The 19,904-nt window shown below is 35.6% G+C and overlaps 3 protein-coding genes across 7 annotated transcripts; 2 read left to right on the forward strand and 1 right to left on the reverse strand.

Moving 5' to 3' along the window:
• The first annotated feature begins 310 nt into the window (after positions 1-310).
• Positions 311-4,257, forward strand: LOC110612316 (uncharacterized protein At5g19025). 2 transcript variants are annotated; one of them, XM_021753070.2, is made up of 3 exons: positions 311-1,166; positions 3,563-3,615; positions 3,913-4,257. In XM_021753070.2, the coding sequence occupies exons 1-3, from the start codon at positions 529-531 to the stop codon at positions 3,966-3,968; spliced, it is 747 nt and encodes a 248-aa protein (XP_021608762.1). In that variant the 5' UTR covers positions 311-528; the 3' UTR covers positions 3,969-4,257. The 2 variants fall into 2 exon arrangements, with proteins under 2 accessions (XP_021608762.1, XP_021608763.1); XM_021753071.2 differs by lacking the exon at positions 3,563-3,615 and having other exon boundaries at positions 322-1,166.
• A 2,753-nt stretch (positions 4,258-7,010) lies between these two features.
• LOC110611432 (pentatricopeptide repeat-containing protein At5g19020, mitochondrial) lies at positions 7,011-9,605 on the forward strand. The gene is made up of 2 exons (XM_021751766.2): positions 7,011-9,366; positions 9,469-9,605. Exon 1 carries the CDS (start codon positions 7,115-7,117, stop codon positions 9,239-9,241), a length of 2,127 nt encoding a protein of 708 aa, XP_021607458.1. The 5' UTR covers positions 7,011-7,114; the 3' UTR covers positions 9,242-9,366; positions 9,469-9,605.
• Position 9,606: 1 nt separating this feature from the next.
• Positions 9,607-18,066, reverse strand: LOC110611431 (mediator of RNA polymerase II transcription subunit 33A). Of its 4 annotated transcripts, none has more exons than XM_021751763.2 (12): positions 17,400-18,066; positions 16,749-16,859; positions 15,821-16,168; positions 15,212-15,531; positions 15,028-15,119; positions 14,211-14,565; positions 13,845-14,055; positions 13,072-13,186; positions 12,691-12,852; positions 11,743-12,400; positions 11,320-11,526; positions 9,607-10,973 (listed from the first exon to the last, which is right to left on the reverse strand). In XM_021751763.2, the coding sequence occupies exons 1-12, from the start codon at positions 17,672-17,674 to the stop codon at positions 9,862-9,864; spliced, it is 3,966 nt and encodes a 1,321-aa protein (XP_021607455.1). In that variant the 5' UTR covers positions 17,675-18,066; the 3' UTR covers positions 9,607-9,861. The 4 variants fall into 4 exon arrangements, with proteins under 4 accessions (XP_021607455.1, XP_021607454.1, XP_021607457.1 ...); XM_021751762.2 differs by having other exon boundaries at positions 9,607-10,976; positions 17,400-18,065; XM_021751765.2 differs by lacking the exon at positions 17,400-18,066 and adding an exon at positions 16,943-17,388 and having other exon boundaries at positions 9,607-10,976.
• Between the last annotated feature and the right edge of the window lie 1,838 nt (positions 18,067-19,904).

The following is a 19,904-nucleotide window of genomic DNA, read 5'->3' on the forward strand; positions in this document are numbered from 1 at the left end:
AATTATATAACTTTTTTCTATGGCCACATAAAACAGTTGGAGTAACTCTAATACGGTCATATAACTTTTCTACTAATATATTGAGCTACTAAATTTATAAAAATTTAATTAATTTTATAAAAATAATAGTATAGATGTCATAGGAAATACAACTCAATTTGGGTGTGGAAGCCATTATATATATATAAGGAAAAGCTTTCATTCTAATAAAATAAATATTTATGTTTTTTAAAAAATATTTATTTAGATGAAATTTATATAAATTTGTAATGTAAAATTATAGGAAAATTTATATAAAATCTCGTATGTTCAAGAATTGCCTTTCTGAAGAAAAACCTCCGCTCCTCTACCCCCACTCTCACCGGCCACGCGTTATCCTCGGCCGGCGCCTTCATTTACCAGTCCACCACCGCTCTACCAGAGGAAAACTTGAAAAAAAAAAAAAAAAGGTAAAAAAAAGAGGCAAACATATAGAAGCAGTGCCAGTAAAGAAAAAACCCCTTCCCTCTTTTCTCATTTCTCTTTAACATGCACCGACTCCTTTTCATCATGCCCTCTCCCTCTTCCTCTAAACCCCTCAAATTCTCCTCTTCTTCCTCATCAAACCCTAACCCCAATTCAGCTGCCTCCTCTTCTTCTCTTCTCTGTAGACACTCTCCATCTGCCACCCTTGACATTCTAATTCTGATTCTGGTGCTTTTCTCAGGGATTTTCCTCATAACTTCTTACTTTTCCTATATCTTTCGTTCCTTTTCCATCATCCTTTCTCACTATTCCCTCCATCTCTCAGTCCATGTCCCTCCCGTACCCTACATTTGCGGCTTCTTGGCGCTGTTCCTCCTCTCTATTCTTTTTGTTGAGTTCTGCTGTGGGCCCAGATCTCGCAAGTGCGAGAAGTCTGGATGCAAGGGGTTGAAGAAGGCGATGGAGTTCGATTTGCAATTGCAGACTGAGGATTGTGTGAAATCCAGTGGGGCCAAGGAGATCGATAAGTTGCCATGGAAAGGAGGGACTGAAGGGAATCCTGATTATGAGTGTCTTCGAGCTGAATTGCGGAAGATGGCTCCGCCTAATGGAAGGGCTGTTTTGCTTTTCCGAGCCAGGTGTGGATGTCCCATCGCCAAATTAGAGGGCTGGGGTCTAAAGAAGGGTCGGCGCCATAAAAAGTGAGTTTGACACCCCCTCCCTCTTTTTCCTTTCTGTTTTTGGTTTCTTTCATCGATTGAATTGGATTTGAGTTTTGCGGAAATGATTTCTTTTTTTTTTTTTGGAATAATTGTTTCTAAAAATCCTCGTATTTTTCTGTTTGATATTTGCATTGATGCCTTGCCTTCCTTGTGTGCTTATTAGATGCACGCGTCCCGTTTTCATTTGGGTGTGCTGCGGGTGAGAATTTTAGTTTCAGGTTGAAGTTATTTTCTGGCCTTGTTTGGTTCAAAATGCCCAAGTATATTTTGCAGAAGCTACACTTCCAAGGAATTAACTTGGAGGTAGATATAATTGTGTTGGAGGTAGATATAATTGTGATTGCTATACAAATCAACTTTTTAGAAAGTAAAATTATTTTTAGATGGTAAAAGATAATAATATCTATAATATAATTTTAAATGTAATAAAGTAAGGGTTAAATTGGTAAATTCAATACAAGTTAACCAGTGAAGTGCAACTTACTAAGGTTTAGCCAGGTGAGTTACTTCCCTTGCACGAGGAAGATATTTCCTAAGAAGTTGATTTAAAATGCCAACTAAACAAGAGAGTTTTTTGCACTTCCTGGAAGTGCCACTTCCTTACTTTACTTACCCTCAACCAAACAAAGCTTCTGCGGAATGAGCTTGGAATGGAAGCAATGTTTTGTGTTTGAACACACTGTTATTTTCCTTTTCCTCTTCCTCATCATCAGCATTCTATTTGCATGATTTTTGCTAGCATTCTATTTGGATGATTTTTGCTTGCATTCAATGCTAGCTGGCTGAATAATTTTGCGGCCAAGCAAGTTCTGAACACTATATGTTTTGTGAAATCCTTTTCCATTTTTTATGTTACTATGTATTATATCATTCATGCAGAACAGTACATTGGTGGCCATAAACTTCAATTCTTGAATGAAGGCAGCTCTTGTGCTAATTGACTTTTATTCATTGTTTTGAGAGGGACCTTGAAAAGAAAATTGGAATATATGGTGGAGGTGTGAACAAGAAATTATATGTTGGTCGAACTTGAGTGTGGAGTCCTAAAATGTGATTATTTCTAATTAACAGTCAAGTTAATTAGAGGTTGTTAATAACTCAAGAATGGACTGAAGAACTTGGAGCTTGTTGTTTTACCTTGATAGGCAGATGAGCCTCAATGTTTATTCTATGAGGATGGCAGCTTCGTGCAAATAACATTGAAATTTAGTTCCAGTGAGTGATTCAAATACCATTATTAACAGGACAGAAACCTAGGATTATTCAGCTCAGTCGACATGTGGATGTGCATGTCCTTTTGAATTGTTTTATTAGGAATGATTTTTGCATTTTTCTTACTCTGCTGTTGTCTCTCTCTGTGGGGTGTGTGCGTGCATATGTCCTGGATTTGCAAGAATGTATGAGGACCTGTGGCACAATGAACTGATAATAACAAGATTCCCTGGAAGTTAAAATTTTACTTTATTTTTAATTTTCAAATCATTTACATCAGTTGACAGTCATAGATGTCTCATATGTTTATATGCATGTGTGTGATTATGTCTTGATGTGGAAATTGTTTTGGAGATGGGTGGAATTAATATTTGTATCTTGGCTTAGTTGAATTGTATATTGAGCATTTAACTACCTGATTTGGTTTTTTTTTTTTTTTTTTGCTTCTCCTCTTTCTCAATAAATAGTATATGAAAAACAATTTTTACGCAGGAGATAAAAAGCCAACAATTTTGACAAATTAAATGGTCCTATGAATGATGTTCCAGAACTGCACTTAAATTGCAAAATTTGGAACAAGCTTTTTTGCTGGAGAAGTATATTGCATTTTTACACATGAAATGAAACAGAATCAATCTTGTGCTTGATGTTCTCATGTTCATTGAGTATGGTAGGTTGTTTACCCAAGTCAGATGGTGGAAGTGCTTAAAGTCAATAGTCAGCACCATAGGTTATGCTCCTTATCTGAAAGTAATAGTATAAATTAAGCAGTATTGCATTGCTAGTTAACAGTCTTTGAAGACACCCTCTTTTGTCTTAATTGATCATATGTTGTGTATTGATTTAATTGGATGACTTTCAGTTCTCTCTCCCTTTGTAGTCTTCATTCCTGCAGTTTTAGTTTTCTGGAAATTATTGTCTCTCATTGTGTTGTCCGAAATATAATCAAACTTCCTTCTGCAGTTCTGTTTGTTAGGTGTTCACATCCTAGCCTAAATTGTTGCATTTAGATGTTTTTATGAGCAAATGGCTCTCAAACTTCCAATGAACTTCATGTATAACCTCTGATAACATTCACATCCTCATTTAATGGTGTCAGTTAGTTAGACATTTATGGTCTGATTTTGTTTTGTTTCACCACCTGATATTAGTAAGTTTGGTAGGGGTGCTGAAAGAGGTATCCACTATTCAGCATTCTCTTGGAGCGGAAGAAGAGGTGACTTGGGAATTTTTTTTTTTTTTTGCAATTATTTTTAGGCAAAAATTTTGATACTTGTAGCTTTTAAAATAGATTGTTTAAGCCTACTTTATGTACAAGAATTTGATAACTGTATATTTAATCACACAAAAGAAATTGTTGGTTGTTTATACTTCTTTTAGTAGCACTAATTTTTTTGATAGGTGTCTAATAAGGTTTTTTTTGTTTATTTTATAACGAAGGTAAGAGTCTGATAAGTTCAATATTGTATTCTATTGCTATGACAAAAATTATTAAATCTTGTGGCAATTGCAGGGCTTTGGCTAATGTGTCGGTTAATGGAGGAGGAGATCATCGCTGATTGTTTGTGATGGTCATTGTCAAGATCAAGGACCTCTTTATCTGTTTCTTCTCTTTACTATCTTGTTCATCTTCCAGATTTTGACTCCTCTCTTCTTGTAGAAGAGTACACTCTTCATCAGAACAAATTTGCGAATCCCATGATCTGGCAGTGGGTTCCCTTCAGTGTATCTATATCCGCAATTCCATGGGAGAGTTCTTGTTCCTAAAAGGATATACCAAACTAAATAGTGACTTTATCTCATTTCTGGAAGAATATACAAGTTGAATGGGAATAAATAAATATATTACTTTGCCGAATTGATATTTGTTCACTTGATATTCAAGTTATTAGTCTTGCTCTTATTTGTTTCTTCCTTTTTCATACCCTGATGCACTTGGGGTCCCAACTAATGATACTAGAGTTGGCAAAAGCAATATCATTTTACCTGTGGGGGCGGAGCGTGTGGAATTAGTTGGGATTAAATATTTAACCAGGATAGGAATCCTTTGTAGCATTAGCCTTGGGCTATAAAAATCTATTTTGCAGTTGTCTAACGTCTAGTATACGATCAGAAGTGCAGGGATATTATGGGTATCATCAGAACAGATGAATTGGTGCAGTTCAACTTGGAATTTTTAGACGATAAAATGGTTCAAGCAGAGCCTGAAATTTTGAAATGTTAGAAATTCTGGGCAATGGAGCAGCTGAGACATGGTTTTAGAAGTTCCTTCTTTCTGCCTCATCTTATTTATCCCACAGGACAGCGTCACCAGAAATCGATATGCAGCTTCACCGGATCTTGGCATTAATCTTAGCCCTCTTAACTATCTAGTCTTATCTACTCTTAATTAACAAATTAATCTCTATATTTTAAAATTTCAACATTTAAATTTCCATATAATCTCTATATTTTAAAATCCAACACTTAAATTTCCATAATTATATTCATATTAAATTAGGGGTGTAATCGAGCCGAGCCGAGCCGAGTTTTGTAAAGCTCAAACTCGTTTATTAAAAAAGTTTGGAAGCTCGAGTTCGAGCTCGAGCTCGACTCGAGCTCTAATATTTGATTCGAGCTCGGCTCGAGAATTAAATATTATAATCGAGCTCGATTCGAGCTCGACTTGTGAAAGGCTCGTTCGATTTAATAACGAGTCTAATTCGAGCTCGAGCTCGAAAAGTTCGATTAAGAAGCTCGTTAATAAAATTCGAGTTCGAACTCGAAAAACTCGATTAAGAAACTCGTTAAAAAAACTCGAGACCGAGCTCAAAATTAAAAAATTTGGTTTGAGCTCAAGTTCAGGCTCGAGCTCGAATTAATAATTACACTTTAATCAGTTTTTAATCATCATTAATTTAAATAATATAAAATAAAGAGAGTGTACATAAAAAAAATACGTAACACAATTTTTAACTAAAATAACATAAATAAATATAAATTCAACAATATAATAAAATTAGATTACACACAAAATTTAATATCAAACGAATAAAGTTGATTTCAACTTTCAACAGTTGAAACAAGCTAATATAATTTAATTATCTTCATAATCATCTTCATGCTTGTTCAATTAGTTAACTTGAATTTCAACTTCAACATTCATATAACCTTAATTAATTATTATTAATATACTTTGATAATTATTATCATCTTTTATATTGTATGCTTAATTATATACAAAAAATTTATTATAATTATACTTTAATTTTAAAATGTATATAATTTTTACAACTCAATTTATCATGTAGTACTATAATTTTAAAGAATACTTATTATAATAATTAATATTAATTATTTGTGATTATACATTAATTTTATGAAATCTTATTATAATAATTATATACAAAAAATTTTTATAATTTAATTTTAAAGAATATTAATTATAATAATTAATCTTAATTATTTGTAATTTTCAATACTATAATTTTCAAGTATTTATAATAGTTTAAATTTTATAACTTTATAGTTATTTTTATTTTTTTAATAATATATATGAACTTGTTCATAAATTTATTTAACGAATTAGTTCACCAATTTATTTAAACAATATTACTCACGAGCCTATTTAACGAGTCTGCTCGCGAGCCTTCTCAACGAGCCTGCTCGCGAGCCTTCTCAACGAGCCAGCTCGCGAGCCTAAAAACGAGCCAGCTCGCGAGCCTTAACGAGTCGAATACTATGGAGCTCAAACTCAGCTCGTTTAAGTGACGAGCCTCAAAATTGAGCTCGAGCTTGGTTCGTTTAAAAAACGAGCCGAACTCGGTCGAGCTTTTATCGAGTCGAATCTCGAGTAGCTCACGAATAGTTTGGCTCATTTACAGCCCTATATTAGATGTCATTTTATTTATAATTTTGTTAATCAACCGATTAAAAAGAGAATCAATATTTTAAATGTCTAAAATATTTTTATAAATATTTAAAATTTTTTCAATATATAAAAATTTTATATTGATATTTTGATCTTTAAATTTTAGTATAATTAACAAATCAGTACTTATACTTTTAAAATTAAATTATTAAATTTTTTTATATTTAATTCATCTAAAATTATAATTTTTCTATTTATTATAAATATTAATTCAAAACTAGTAGATAATCAATTTTTTATAAAAGTATAATTTCATCCTAAAATATTATTTATAAAAGTGTACCATCTATTTAAAGACTATTTGATATCACTTAAAAATAATTGAAATCGTAAATATTTTTTAAAAGTATTAAAGTATTTTAATAAATAAAATTTAAAAAGTAAAGTGTTAAAAATTAATTAAATAAAATATTATTCATAAAATTTAATAAAAATTTAAGTGTTTTAAAAGAAATAATGAATTAAAATATTTAAATTGTAATAAAATAAATTTATTATAAATTTTAAATATATAAATATCGATTTATTAATTATATTAAAATTTAAAAATTTAAGTTTAGTTTATGAATAATAAAAATATTTTTATAATAAAAATAAATAAAAAAATCCTAATTTGAGCGTGCTGGAAATTTAAATGTTTAATTTAAAAAATATAAATGTTTGATTTAAAAAATATATAGATTCATCTAAATATAATTTATCTAAAATAAAAGTAAAAACAGTTCCCATGGGCGTGCATAGAATTCAGAAGTCCAGAATCCGTTAAAACCCTTCCTTTGGAAAAGGGTTCTCATGGTCTCGTCTCATGATCCTGTCTTCCAAAGCCGAATCCCTGCTCCGCTTTCTTATCTCTTCTCCTTTTGTATCCCCATCATCCCCTCTCAAATGGGTATCTACAAGGACTCTCCAAACACTGCAATTTTCTCCGCAACAAGAAAACCCACTTCTCCATCTCCATGCTCTCGTCAATCTCACAGCATACCAGAAAGATTCCAATTACGAGCTGGTTTTGGTTTCAGCTCTAAAATCTTGCTCGTCCCGTTTGGCTATCTCTCAAGGCCAACAAATCCATTGCCTTGTTTTGAAATCTGGTCTTGATTCTAACACTTACATACGGAACAGCTTGATTAACATGTATGCCAAATGTGGGTTTCTAGCTGATGCTAATTCCTTATTTGACTTATGTGCTAATTTGGATCCTGTGTCCTATAATATCATGATTTCTGGGTATGTGAAATCTGGAAAATTAGATGATGCTCGCAAGTTATTTGAGGTAATGCCTACAAAAGGCTGTGTGTCGTACACTACTATGATCATGGGATTCGTCCATAATGATTGTTGGATTGACGCGATTGAGCTTTATAAGCAGATGAGAAATGTGGGTGTGGTTCCTAATGAAGTGACACTGACAACTGTGATCTCCGCTTTTTCTCATCTAGGTGGGATTTGGGGTTGTAGAACACTTCATGGATTGGTGATCAAGATGATGTTTGATGGGTTTGTTCTTGTTTCAACCAACTTGTTGCATATGTATTGTATTTGTTCAAGTTTAGTCGAAGCGAGAGCTTTGTTTGATGAGATGCCTGAGAGGAATATGGTTTCCTGGAATGTAATGTTAAATGGTTATTCAAAGGCAGGGTGTATTGACTTGGCTAAAGAGTTATTTCAGAGGATCCCATATAAAGATGTGGTTTCATGGGGTAGTATAATTGATGGTTATGTTCGAGTAGGGAATTTAAGTGAAGCTTTTATCATGTACAGATCGATGGTACGTGCAGGGTTTGGACCTAATGATGTTATGATGGTCGATTTGATTTCTGCATGTGGGAGAAGAATAGCGGTCGGCCAAGGTCAGCAATTACACAGTACTATTGTGAAGCTGGGTCTTGACTGTTATGATTTTATACAGGCAACTGTCATCCATTTTTATGCAGTTTGTGGCATGATTAATGAGGCTTGTTTGCAATTTGGTATTGGTAGTAAGGACAATGTTGCGTCTTGGAATGCTCTCATTGCAGGATTTACACGGAATAGAATGATTGATCGAGCGAGGCAATTATTCAATGAAATGCCTGAGAGAGATGTTTTTTCATGGAGCACAATGATTTCTGGTTATACACAGAACGAGCAACCTAACTTGGCATTAGAACTATTCCATGGGATGGTAGCTAGTGGAACCCAACCGAATGAAGTAACAATGTTGAGTGTTTTTTGTGCAATTGCTACTTTAGGCACATTAAAAGAAGGAAGATGGGCCCATGAATATGTGCTTGATAACTCCATCCCTATTAGTGACAATTTAAGTGCTGCAATAATCGACATGTATGCCAAATGTGGGAGCATCAACATTGCCTTAGAAATTTTTTACGAAGTCAGAGATACTGCATCTACTGTATCACCATGGAATGCAATTATATGCGGGTTGGCCATGCATGGACATGCAAAGTTGTCTCTTAAAATATTTTCAGACTTAGAAAGGCGCCAAATCAAGCTCAATGCAATCACATTCATTGGAGCCCTCAGTGCATGTTGCCATGCTGGGTTGGTGGATATGGCTGAGAGAGTTTTTACGAGCATGAAGATTGTGCATGATATTGATCCGGATATCAAGCATTATGGCTGTATGGTGGATCTCTTGGGTAGAGCAGGGCGTCTAGAAGAAGCTGAGGAAATGATAAGAAGCATGCCCGTGAAGGCAGATGTTGTGATATGGGGTACATTGTTAGCGGCATGCAGAACCTATGGCAATGTGGATGTAGGAGAAAGGGCTGCGGAAAATTTGGCAAGATTGGAACCATCCCATGGGGCAAGCAGGGTTCTTTTGTCCAACATTTATGCAGATGCAGGGAAGTGGGAGGATGCATTTTTACTAAGGAGAGAAATCCAAAGTCACAGAATGCAGAGATTGCCAGGCTATAGCGGTGTCACATGAAAACAAAAGGAATCCTAGTGAATGTTTCAGTCTAGTTTGGATGAAGATTGCATTCTTTTTTACTAAGACAACTTCCAGCTTCTAGCTACTGTCCTAACATGTTACAGCAACATTATTCTAACATGGTACGACACATGAAATTTTGTATCATCTTAAAGTTAGTTTTATCTTTTTCCTTAATTTAACTAGTGTGAGATCTGACAAAAATGCAATTGAATTACTTCTAGGTGTGATTAATAAAGAAATCCAACGGCAGAGTTACTATCTTGATGGTATTAATATTTTATTCTTTTAAATCTACAAAACAGGCTTTTTTATGGTATTTAATCTTGCAACAATTGATAGGTTAGGATGCTAAACCCGTGAAAATAATGAGTGTGAACGTTTGAAAGACGAAATTACATCAATTTTATGCACCTGAAGGTTCCTATGTACCTTTTGTTGCATAACAAGCCATCTTCCACAACCTATCCCTTTACGAAGAGGCGAAAATCTTACATTACAGGCTACAACTACAGAAGTTTGTTAATGCACAAAGTTCCAGCAAGCTAATGTGCAACTATAGAGTAAAACTGCTAACCTAGACAAGTTAGGAATTGAATTGGGAAAAGAATAGGAAATCATTGTTCCTCAATTATCAGTTGGGCAGCTGCACCCATTGTCCCAACAAGTCCAATTCCCAGCAAAGCCAGGGCAAGCTCCTCCTCGTTCCACTGCCTCAACCCTTTGCTTAGTCTCTTCAAAACATCTGCATCCACCTCCAACACCCAAGAAGGTGTGCAACCTACCATGAGGCTCACAAACGCCGATATGTATGACCTCCAAGTTGCCCAATCGCAACCAAGTGATATCCTTCCGTCAAGTGCACTTGCGAGAAGTTTCATGTGTGCAGCAAGGACTTTTGGACGTCGCTTTGATGCTGATGTTGATGAGTCAATCCCCCAAGCAAAAGCTCCACAAAGTACAGCAAAATAAGCAAGCGCATATCCCTGAAGCATGGGGACCATCCCTTCAGGTCCTTCTTCCTGCTCAGACTTGTGAACAGCAATAAACCAAGAAGGCAAAGTTTCTTTGAACAATGAATGAACCAAACCTATGCCACCAGATAACCATACTAAAGAAGCTCCAAGTGAAGCAGCGAGTTTCACCCGAGTCATTGCTGCAGCGAGGGAAACCTGCCCAGATCTCAGTCCATTCTTTGTTCTCTTTAAGTTCTCTAATTTTTCTCTAGGAAGTCCACTACAAGCTATTTCTCTCACTGAATGCATTATTAGAGAGATAATTTCTTCTGTAATGAACACAATTTCTCTAATGGATCGGTGAACACGCAGATAAAGGATTCCAGGGGCGACAGGAGAAATTCCTCCATGAAAATGAGAACCAAATCCATGGCCGAGAAGTGCTCCAACACCACCATTGCTTGAGATTGCTGTGGGACCAAGACTGAGTGTGGCAGTGAAGCAGCTTTTAAGAAGCTGAAACACTGCATCACTATTGTGGAGGAAGACAGTACGAGAAGCAGAAAACACAAGGAAGTCAAACCAGCGTTTTGCCTTTTGGGTCCATAGCGAAGCCACAATTGGCATGCAAGGCCAAGGGCAACCTGCTGCAAGTGACTCCAATGCTGGACCAGCCAAATTGAGAAATCTTTCTGAAGTTTTGTCAAGTTTATAGGTAATGGTGAGGCTAGCAAAAGCAGCCAGAGGCAAAGGAAGCGTAGCCGGAGAGCTCCCTGCTGTGAAAATGATGCCCTAGTTAAAATATCAACTCATTGTACATGAATAAAACAGGACAGATTTAGTATGTCACTTATTATTTCCAATAATAATTTCTGTAACAGCTGGGACCATATAAATTAGGAAATCGAGCATGAGTTGATTCCATGAAATGAAGTTTAAATAACTATATGATCATGATTATGTGGACATCACAACTTTGAACCATTTGTATGTGAGAGAACTCTGATGGGCAATTCTCTGTTGCCCTACCCTTTCTTTTCATTTTCTGGACGTGCAAACTTCTCAAAATAACTATAACTTCACAAGCATACAGAAAATGCAACGGCAGCAAAATGATACCTGCAGCAAGGCTTGGGACATCAACACCAGTAGCAGCCAATATTTTCTTTATCTTTTCCTCGACGTTGGACAAATTTGCTGCAGGACTTGGCCAATCTGTACCATTCATATATACTGGCCTCCAAATGCCCCGGCTTACTTCAGCTGAGAAGTAGCTCACAATGGTTGCTAAAGACGCAGGAAGAAAGTCAGCTAAATCTTTAAGCCCTGTGAGTTCAAAAAATTTCAGGTTATAATCGCACATTTCATCAGAGCTATAATAAACAGTAGCTTACTTTCACAATGGGATTCATCAATAGGGAAGTATTGCCAAAAGCCATCAGATTCTCAGGCTAGCTTTTAAGAATAGCAGCTCTATGAATTGTCAGTTTGTCCAAATGAGCCTGTCTAAAAGATGAAATCAGAGGGAGACACCAGACTGACCTGTAGCCAATTCTCGTGGGGAAAGCCTTCCATGAGCACAGGCTGTCAATGCTGCATCAACCACAAAAGGGACAGCCTCCAAAATGTCCCAGGCAGGCAATTTAGGCCTTAGAGAAGAATCATCATTTACAGATCCAGATGAACAGCTACTTCCAGAAGTAATAGTTAAAACTTGGCTCCCTCTATTTATCTTTCTGAACATCATGTTAAGAAGCACATTGACAATCTGATGAACAGGAGTTCCAGAAACAAGACCAGAGAGGGTAGAAGCTAGACATTTTTGATGCTGCCGATACCAGATTTTCAATTTCGGAAATGAGTCCATAAATATTGGTTGCAGAGATGCTGAAGTTGCAACTGCAGAGAGTCTCCTTTTGTGTCTATCCTTGTGGGCATTTCCAGAAGAGACTAAGTGGGAGTTTCGTACTGACAGGAGGTATTCTGGAGTTAGCTGGGATCCAACTGTGGGTACATCTCCCACTCCATGTTCAAGAGGAGGACGATTAAACCTCCATAGCTTCAAAAGAAGTGCAAATGCATTTGAAAACACAGCATGGGCAGAGATATCTTCCCCTGTGGGCAGATTCCAAGACACATCTGGCACACATGAGCCGAAAACCTCACATATTGGCATCAATGAGCATGCAAGTTGTGGGATCTGGCAAGAAAAGTAAAGAGGGAAAACAGAAAAAAATGAAGAATTAGTTGCGGAAGAAATCATGTCCCAATTACTGATAAAACACCTCCCTGACAAGTAAAAAACTCATTTAACAAACAACACAAAAATCGAAACAATAAGGTCCTAAACAACATAAAAAATAAGGACCCTAATCTGGTTATAGACCCAGCCAAAATCATATGATGTTTAATATTCTAACCTTCCTTTTGCAACAAAATAATTGCTATCTGAAGAGTGGAAGATGTTTGGATTGGTAAAAGGGATCATACCAGGCCATGTAGTGAGAATATCTGAACACAATCAACAGAAGCTAGTCCAACGATAAGTACATTGAGGATTGGAGCGTAGCTTATCAAATGGCTGCCAACCCCAGAATAATCCACAGGAACTGGAGGAGACAATAATCTAGTAATGAAATGAACAGTATGTTCCTGCAAAAAATTTAGATGTCAATATATTATAATGGTCCATTGTTCAACTTTTATCCCCCAAATGCAACCCCAAAAAGATAACAAATTTAAAAGAATTAATTCAAAAGCAAAGAAAAAAAATCATTACAATATTATTTTCAAGTGCAGAAAAGTATTGCCTGCATAGCCAAGTAACTGGATTCAAATGTATCAATTCTGTTGAAAATATCTACCTCATACCTGTATGTTCCAACCACGAAGAAGAGAAGCCCCACAAAGAATTGTTGCAGCAGACATCTTCTCATCATCTGGCCCTCTGACAGCAAGCTCATATACTTTCTCAAGCTCTGCTAAACTTCCATCAAATCCATGAGCTTAAATTTCAGTTGCTTTACCCTTGGTTAGTTTACAAAAAAGAGCATCTGATATACCTGACTTCAGGAAAGAAAAAGGAAAAACTGAAGCCCAGGCCAAAATATAAAAAAAATAAATAAATAAATAAAAAAAGATGATAACCAAAATTTATTCAGAATACAACACCCTTGGGTTTTTGCATCTTGCAGCCATTTATCATAAACTGGAGATTCGAACATTAACAACCAAATGAAAAATCAATTCTTTCACATGTTTTTTTATATATATTTTTGTTAATTTGTTTATAACTCGAATATCCTGCCTGAAAATTAACTAGTGCATTAAGCATGTTGTTTACAAGCTTAGAATTTGGAATTCACCAGCATGAACCCTGCTAAGGCCTTCTAACATACTGGAATGGTGAAAAAATCCTCTGAAGCATTAAAGCATTGGAAAAAGAATCATGTTCCACAATGAAATTGAAAAGCATAAAAATAGTAACCAAGATGCCACTTAAAACTAAATCTTAAAGGATGTAGCAAAATTTAATGAGAACTTTAAAGCCACAGTACAGCCTTAAAATAAGAATGAACAGCTCTTGGCGGAATGAAGTTTAACAAACCAAAATACTGTGTAGATTAATACAACTACAGAAGTACCTAGAAGCAGGAATTGAAACCAGGGCACTGATCATTACTGGGGTAAGTTGCGCCCCCTTCATGAATGACGCCCAACCAGGCAACTCAGCTGTCACACCATGAGGTATTTGGTTGATGCATCCAGTCATATAACCTGGCCAGAAATATGCTGATGTGTCCAATACGTTTCTGGCAATACAAGCTTCAGTGATCAGATGGCGCATGTTTCCAGCTGAAAAATTTGCACACAGACATTGTAGGAAACCATAGAAGTATGTTAGAAAACTTCATGAAGGACAAAAACAGAACCAGAAAGGATAGAATAACATTGTGAGATTTTTTTTCCCCAAAATCCATCAAGACGAATAAGAACTGAAAATAACTTACCACAATTGATAGGCATGTTCATGTTGATACACTCAAAGTACGTACTCCCAACATTGATTCCTGAAATGAACAACATGGCTTTTGCAGCAGCTTGATTGGCTGCTGAAACAACAGATTGAGGCGGAATCAGCAAGCTTTGGTAGTCACCCAGTAACTGTAAGCTGGAGACCAGAGCATTGTGGCGCTTCTTAACATTTTTTTCCTTCCAGTGATTTGTGGAGCCCCATTCTGATTCATTGATGGGCACATTTTCCTCTTCCTCAATAAGATCAGCAACCACAAGAGGTATGATGGATAGTAGTATGCATAAGCGAGTGTCCAGGCGAGGAATAGGGCCCTCAATGGGATCCCTTTCCTGAAAATTAAGAACTATAAATAAGATACAGAAATAAGTTCTTGAATTGAATATGGTGCTCTTAAGAACCCAATAAATAATATCAATTTTTCACATTTCAACTACTAAGCCTCTAGAGCAAAGCAAGTCCTGGTGCAACAATAAGGATGCTAATGCAATAGAGGTCAAATGAAACACCCTCCTCCAATATCTAACCTGCCCTTAGTGATAAAGAAATTTATATGGGCAGACACTGAATTCAACTAATAAGGCATTTAACCAAGCCACACAAGATGATGATGATGATGATGACGACGACGACGACGACAAAAGGAATTCCAACTTGAATGGTTTAATAAACATTGTATATTTTTTTAAGTTCCTAAATTTCCTTTATACTCAAACTGTGTGTGCTTGTGCATATCTCATTCTTTTTAAAGTAGACAGGGAGAATATTTAATTAAAACAATAACAAATTCTAACCCTTTGAACAAGACGGAGAGCTGCAATCCAAAGGCCTAGAAAGGTGTCATGCCATGTGGTTCTGTTTATTGCTTGAAGAGTTTTAGTTAAACCTGCAAAACAGGAAATATTTATTTTGTAGAACTGAAAATTTACATTATATTCCAATGACAAAATATCTTGAGGGCCAAGGGTTTGGCCTTACCAGTTATGATTTCAATGGCACTTGTTGCATTAACCTGATACCCATCCATGGCATCTTCCAATACAAGATCAAGAGGAAGCCAAAGAGCAGAAGGACTAGCTCCATGACAAAGACCCACAGAAGACACTAAAGATCCTAATGCCATAACTTCATGAAACTTTTGTAGTGAACTTGCTTTTGATTCTTTAATCAATACTAAATGAGTTTCTGAAGTCAATTGCAGAAGATCCTCAGCAGTTAAAGTCTTTGAATTTCTTAGCACCAACGAATTTGCTCCAAGAAGTTGTAGTCTTTGGATGAACCTTACCCAATGTGAGGGCCTAAAAAAGCAGCAAGTTGGTGTAAGTGGATAATTTCAAATTCAAAACAAGGTGACAGTGAATCAATTAGGGTTCTAATGAAGGGACATTATGGCTATGGTGTGTTAGACTCTACAGCCATAGAATTAGAAGGATATCTTCAGGTCAATATAAAACATTTGCAGTACAATGGAAGATAAAACCACTCATGAAAGTAGATATATCATTCACTGTGCTTTATCTGGCAGACAATTAAAGTTGAATGTACAATTTTCTAGAAGCAATTCTTACAGGGTAAAAATATACATACAAGTTCTGTCGTGCCAAGTACAGGATTCTCGAAGTCAATTTATTTTTTAGAAATAGACCAATTATCTCGATAGCCATTTCTGTATTTAGATTTTGTAATCTCTCAAGATGTTCAACACTCTTCTCATCATAATTTTCATGACCATCTATTTCCATTTCTTCAAGTTTTGTTGCCCATCGGGACTTCTTCTCTGGGATAAGTTCCAGCAATCCTTCATCATCCAATGATGCATCTAGCAACTGCCACACAATTGAAAAGTTAAACTCAACCATGAGAATCCCGGGATCGCTAGCTTGCAGACCAAAATGCTCGGATAAATGGAGAACAGCATCTATTGATTTCATGACCCTGGATAAAGAAAATAAGGAACAATAATTACAAATGAAAACTAATCCTAATGTTGTAAATGAATAAATAAAAACAACAGTCACTTTATTCTTAGAACAAACATCCAATCTAGCATTTGGAAGTAATAGTACAATATACAAAAATAATTTTAACCAATTGAATACAATTTTCTTCACAAGTAAATTCCAGAATGCAATGACTTTTCAAGTGAACCTATTGCACTTGGGATAAATATGGAACTTACAAGTAACTGTGAAAGCAACAATGGTATTGTCAAGAGAATGCAAGCATCTTTGTCTATGCCGTGAATTCTCGATACCCTCTTCTTTGAAGTTTCGTTATATTTTCATCTGTAAGCTATTTTCTAATTTTTATGCAAACCACAGCTTCATAAGCATAAATAAGTATTCTTCATTCTCTAGACTTAAGAATATATGCAAAAGGTGAAATCAATGTAATTCATTAGCTGTTGATTGTTGACCATAGGCAGTTAAGTGTAAGGTAAACATTACTAACAGAACAAAGCAAGCAAAGCACAAATGAGTCCACAGGCTCCTATATCACACCAGGGAAAACTCACTTCATATAATCTGAAGCATTAGTTTGACTTTTCAGTGAAAATCCATGTCTCTTAAGAAGTTCCATGAAAAGCCTATATGCCACCGGTTGGGAATGCCGACGTGCTATAACCCTGTGGAAAGAAATAATATTACTTAGTTGAGTTGAAGTAAGCCTAATGATATTACTTACTTGATTTGACTTATGGTAACTAACATTAATAAAAAGTATTAGACCAAAATCTCATCTTCATTTTTCAGTCCCTCCAATTTTCCTGTGACTTGTGAGGATAAAGAAATAGAGAATTGACAAGACGAACAAGCGTCAAACTGAATATAAGTTTACAAGCAGGAAAAACAACGCAATCGTCAATGGAGAAAGCTACATGACCTAATGCTGATATGCGTTCGATAACCTACAAAAAAAAGACAACGCCCTTTCTTCCATTCGTAAAAAAGGAAAATGGAAATGCCAGAAGATTGACTCCCTGCTCATTGGAGCTTAACAAATAATCTGGATTAGCTAAAAAAAGTTCCATTTTTCAGATGCACGTCCAGCCAAAAATCATAAGAAATTAATCTGAACTTGATCAACATAGAAAGAACCCACAAAAGCAAACCCATCAAAGTATTAAACTTGAAGGCATCAAAATGAAAAACACCAAAAAACCAACCTCTCAGAAAGGAGAGCAATAACCATTAAAGGAGGCAAAATCTTCAACACCAAGGCCTTCTCTAGAAACTTCCAGAGAATGGGAACATTATTATCCCAACAAATGTAAGACACCAACACCTCTGCAAGTTCCAGAGAAGGTAAAACGACTCCATTGGAGCTTAAATTTGATATTATCTGCAGAGCCCAGAGAAGAGGATCAATGCCCTTTTCTTGGGCCACCTTCGTAATCCCTATAACACGATCCAAGACGCTGTTTTCAATGGATACTGACATTTCTGGCCGAGATATAAAGCGTTTGTTTCAGTTGAAATAGAAACTGAGGATGGAATGGAACAGCTCCATAATAGAGTGGATGGACTTGAAATGGGGGGGTTAGTGACTGCAGAGGTATAAAATGGATTTGAAAAATGGAGAAATGAAGGAGAGAGAGGGGGTATTATAGGGAACATCACATGAATTTTTTTTTTGGATGGCAAAGATGCAAGTGAGTAGAAATGCAGACAACTGAATTTGTCATTTCCAAAGAGCCAAGAGACATGCCTCCGCCTCACAACAGGAATCTCGTATCCATATTGGATCTAACTGCTTTCCACATTACAGTTGAAACAGTGGCGGCAAATTTGTCATCTCACTAGTTTTTTCAATCGAAAAATATAATTACTGAATTCAAATTAAAATTATATCAATTTTAATAAAATTCTTTAGTAATACATAAATGCAAACACATCCATTCATAATAGATATAAAATTTCTAAAAATCATTTCAGTAGCTGATCTAATATAGATTTTTTTTTTCCTTTTACATAATCGACTCTTATTGGGTCTATTTAAATAGACGATCTCATAATTTTTGGAAGCGATTTCAATAAACTAAAGTAAAACTTATGGGTGAAGAGATAACACTTGTTTCCTAATAGAAAATTGTTATAGTTTTGGTGGACAGGGGGTGATTTGGAAAGGAAAATTGGAGTGGGTAGGGGTAGGTGGAGATGATGACAAGGGCTCATATGATTCACATCACAAGGGTTGGTCTCTTCTGTGGCCATTGTTGAGGGGCCAAGTTTGGCAGTAAGTACAAGTGGAGGCTGCTCTTGTCTTATGCATGAACCATGATGGTGACGAGATGATTAAGTTTCGACTTTAGAAATTTAATTAATATGTCTCACTAATATATGTTTTGATTGGCAACGAAGAGGTATTAAACTTTGGGTAAGAGGTTTTTTTACTCGGTGTTTTTGAATTTAATTTTAGTATTCATGTGGCCTGAAATCTTTCGTCTATTTACTTTGTAAGCGATTGCAAAACACTCTTCCCCCTGAGAAATATTTATTATATTTTCTCACTATTTAATTAATTATTACATTTTTCAATTAATAAAATGAAAAGTGTTGAACAATTATTTAAAATATTTATTATTATGATAATCACTTTTGTGTGTATAACAAAAATATATTTGGTGAGTTTTAAGAATTATGTATTTTGAATATTGAATCACTAGTCATTTTTATAATATTGTTCATAGTATATGGAATCCGGTACTATTAGCTAGGATCTCATAATTATAGGGACTCTATTGATTTTAAGTTGATTGTTGTTCTATTAATAAAGTCCAAGTGATGAATTCTCGATTGAGGACTTAGTCATTACTAAGTCCTCATATCACAAATTAACAAGACTCAGTTAGGGAGTCTTTCTTTGATTGAATCATATTAAATGTGTAATACATTTAAAATTTGAGAGATAATACTTTACATTTTCAATCGATTTTTGATACCATATTAAAAAAATAAGGATTATTGAGATTGACCTATGTACGCGTAATTTAAAATAGGCAAGCTTATTTCTTCATAGGCAAGCTTACTTCTTCACTTGAATTGACCAGCTTACTTCTTCACTTGCCGTTAGCACTCCTGAGAACCCATAGATCAGACCGTTAGCACTCCTGAGGACCCATAGATCAGGCCGTTAGCATTCCTGACCATCCCAATATCTGAAACGAACTGGATGACCTCTTCAGTACTCATACTATACACTAGAAATAAATATAAAGACTATCGATCCTAGTGAAAGTCACACAAATTGATCACAACCTAATAAAAATCATAGCAAAATAATTGATTTTCATGCGATAGTCGGCCCCTCTACTCTTCTTTGAGATAAAGACTATCCAACTGTTTGACACACCTATTAAAGGATGGACAAACTGACTCGTTAGTCAATTGTCAGCCGTTTGATATGTCTGCCGTAACATGATAACATCACGTGAGATAAGAGATCATAGGTACAAATATCCTTAAACCAACGGAGAAAGCTCTGGCAGCTCTTTCAAAAAGGCTAGCTCTAAAAAAGTAATTTTCTCTCATTCACACACCCATGAAAGAAGCTCGCTGCTCACTCTCTCTTATACAACCATAAAAAAATTTCGATGGGAACAAGCTCCCTAGAAATTTCCCCTAAATGTTTTATTATCTATTTTTTTTTGTTACTGAATTCCATGTTTTAG

Source organism: Manihot esculenta, chromosome 3 (genome assembly GCF_001659605.2).
Source record: "Manihot esculenta cultivar AM560-2 chromosome 3, M.esculenta_v8, whole genome shotgun sequence".
Taxonomy (NCBI): domain Eukaryota; kingdom Viridiplantae; phylum Streptophyta; class Magnoliopsida; order Malpighiales; family Euphorbiaceae; genus Manihot; species Manihot esculenta.

Excerpts from the sequence above, each read along its gene's own strand:
- LOC110612316 (XM_021753070.2), top strand. The coding sequence starts at position 529 with ATGCACCGACTCCTTTTCATCATGCCCTCTCCCTCTTCCTCTAAACCC. Across the intron at positions 1,167-3,562 it reads AAGGGTCGGCGCCATAAAAA|GGGTGCTGAAAGAGGTATCC; the intron begins GTGAGTTTGACA and ends TAAGTTTGGTAG. Across the intron at positions 3,616-3,912 it reads CTCTTGGAGCGGAAGAAGAG|GGCTTTGGCTAATGTGTCGG; the intron begins GTGACTTGGGAA and ends TGGCAATTGCAG.
- LOC110611432 (XM_021751766.2), top strand. The coding sequence starts at position 7,115 with ATGATCCTGTCTTCCAAAGCCGAATCCCTGCTCCGCTTTCTTATCTCT.
- LOC110611431 (XM_021751762.2), bottom strand. The coding sequence starts at position 17,674 with ATGTCAGTATCCATTGAAAACAGCGTCTTGGATCGTGTTATAGGGATT. Across the intron at positions 16,169-16,748 it reads AATGCTTCAGATTATATGAA|GGTCATGAAATCAATAGATG; the intron begins GTGAGTTTTCCC and ends TTCTTTATCCAG. Across the intron at positions 14,566-15,027 it reads CTCTCCGTCTTGTTCAAAGG|GAAAGGGATCCCATTGAGGG; the intron begins GTTAGAATTTGT and ends CTTAATTTTCAG.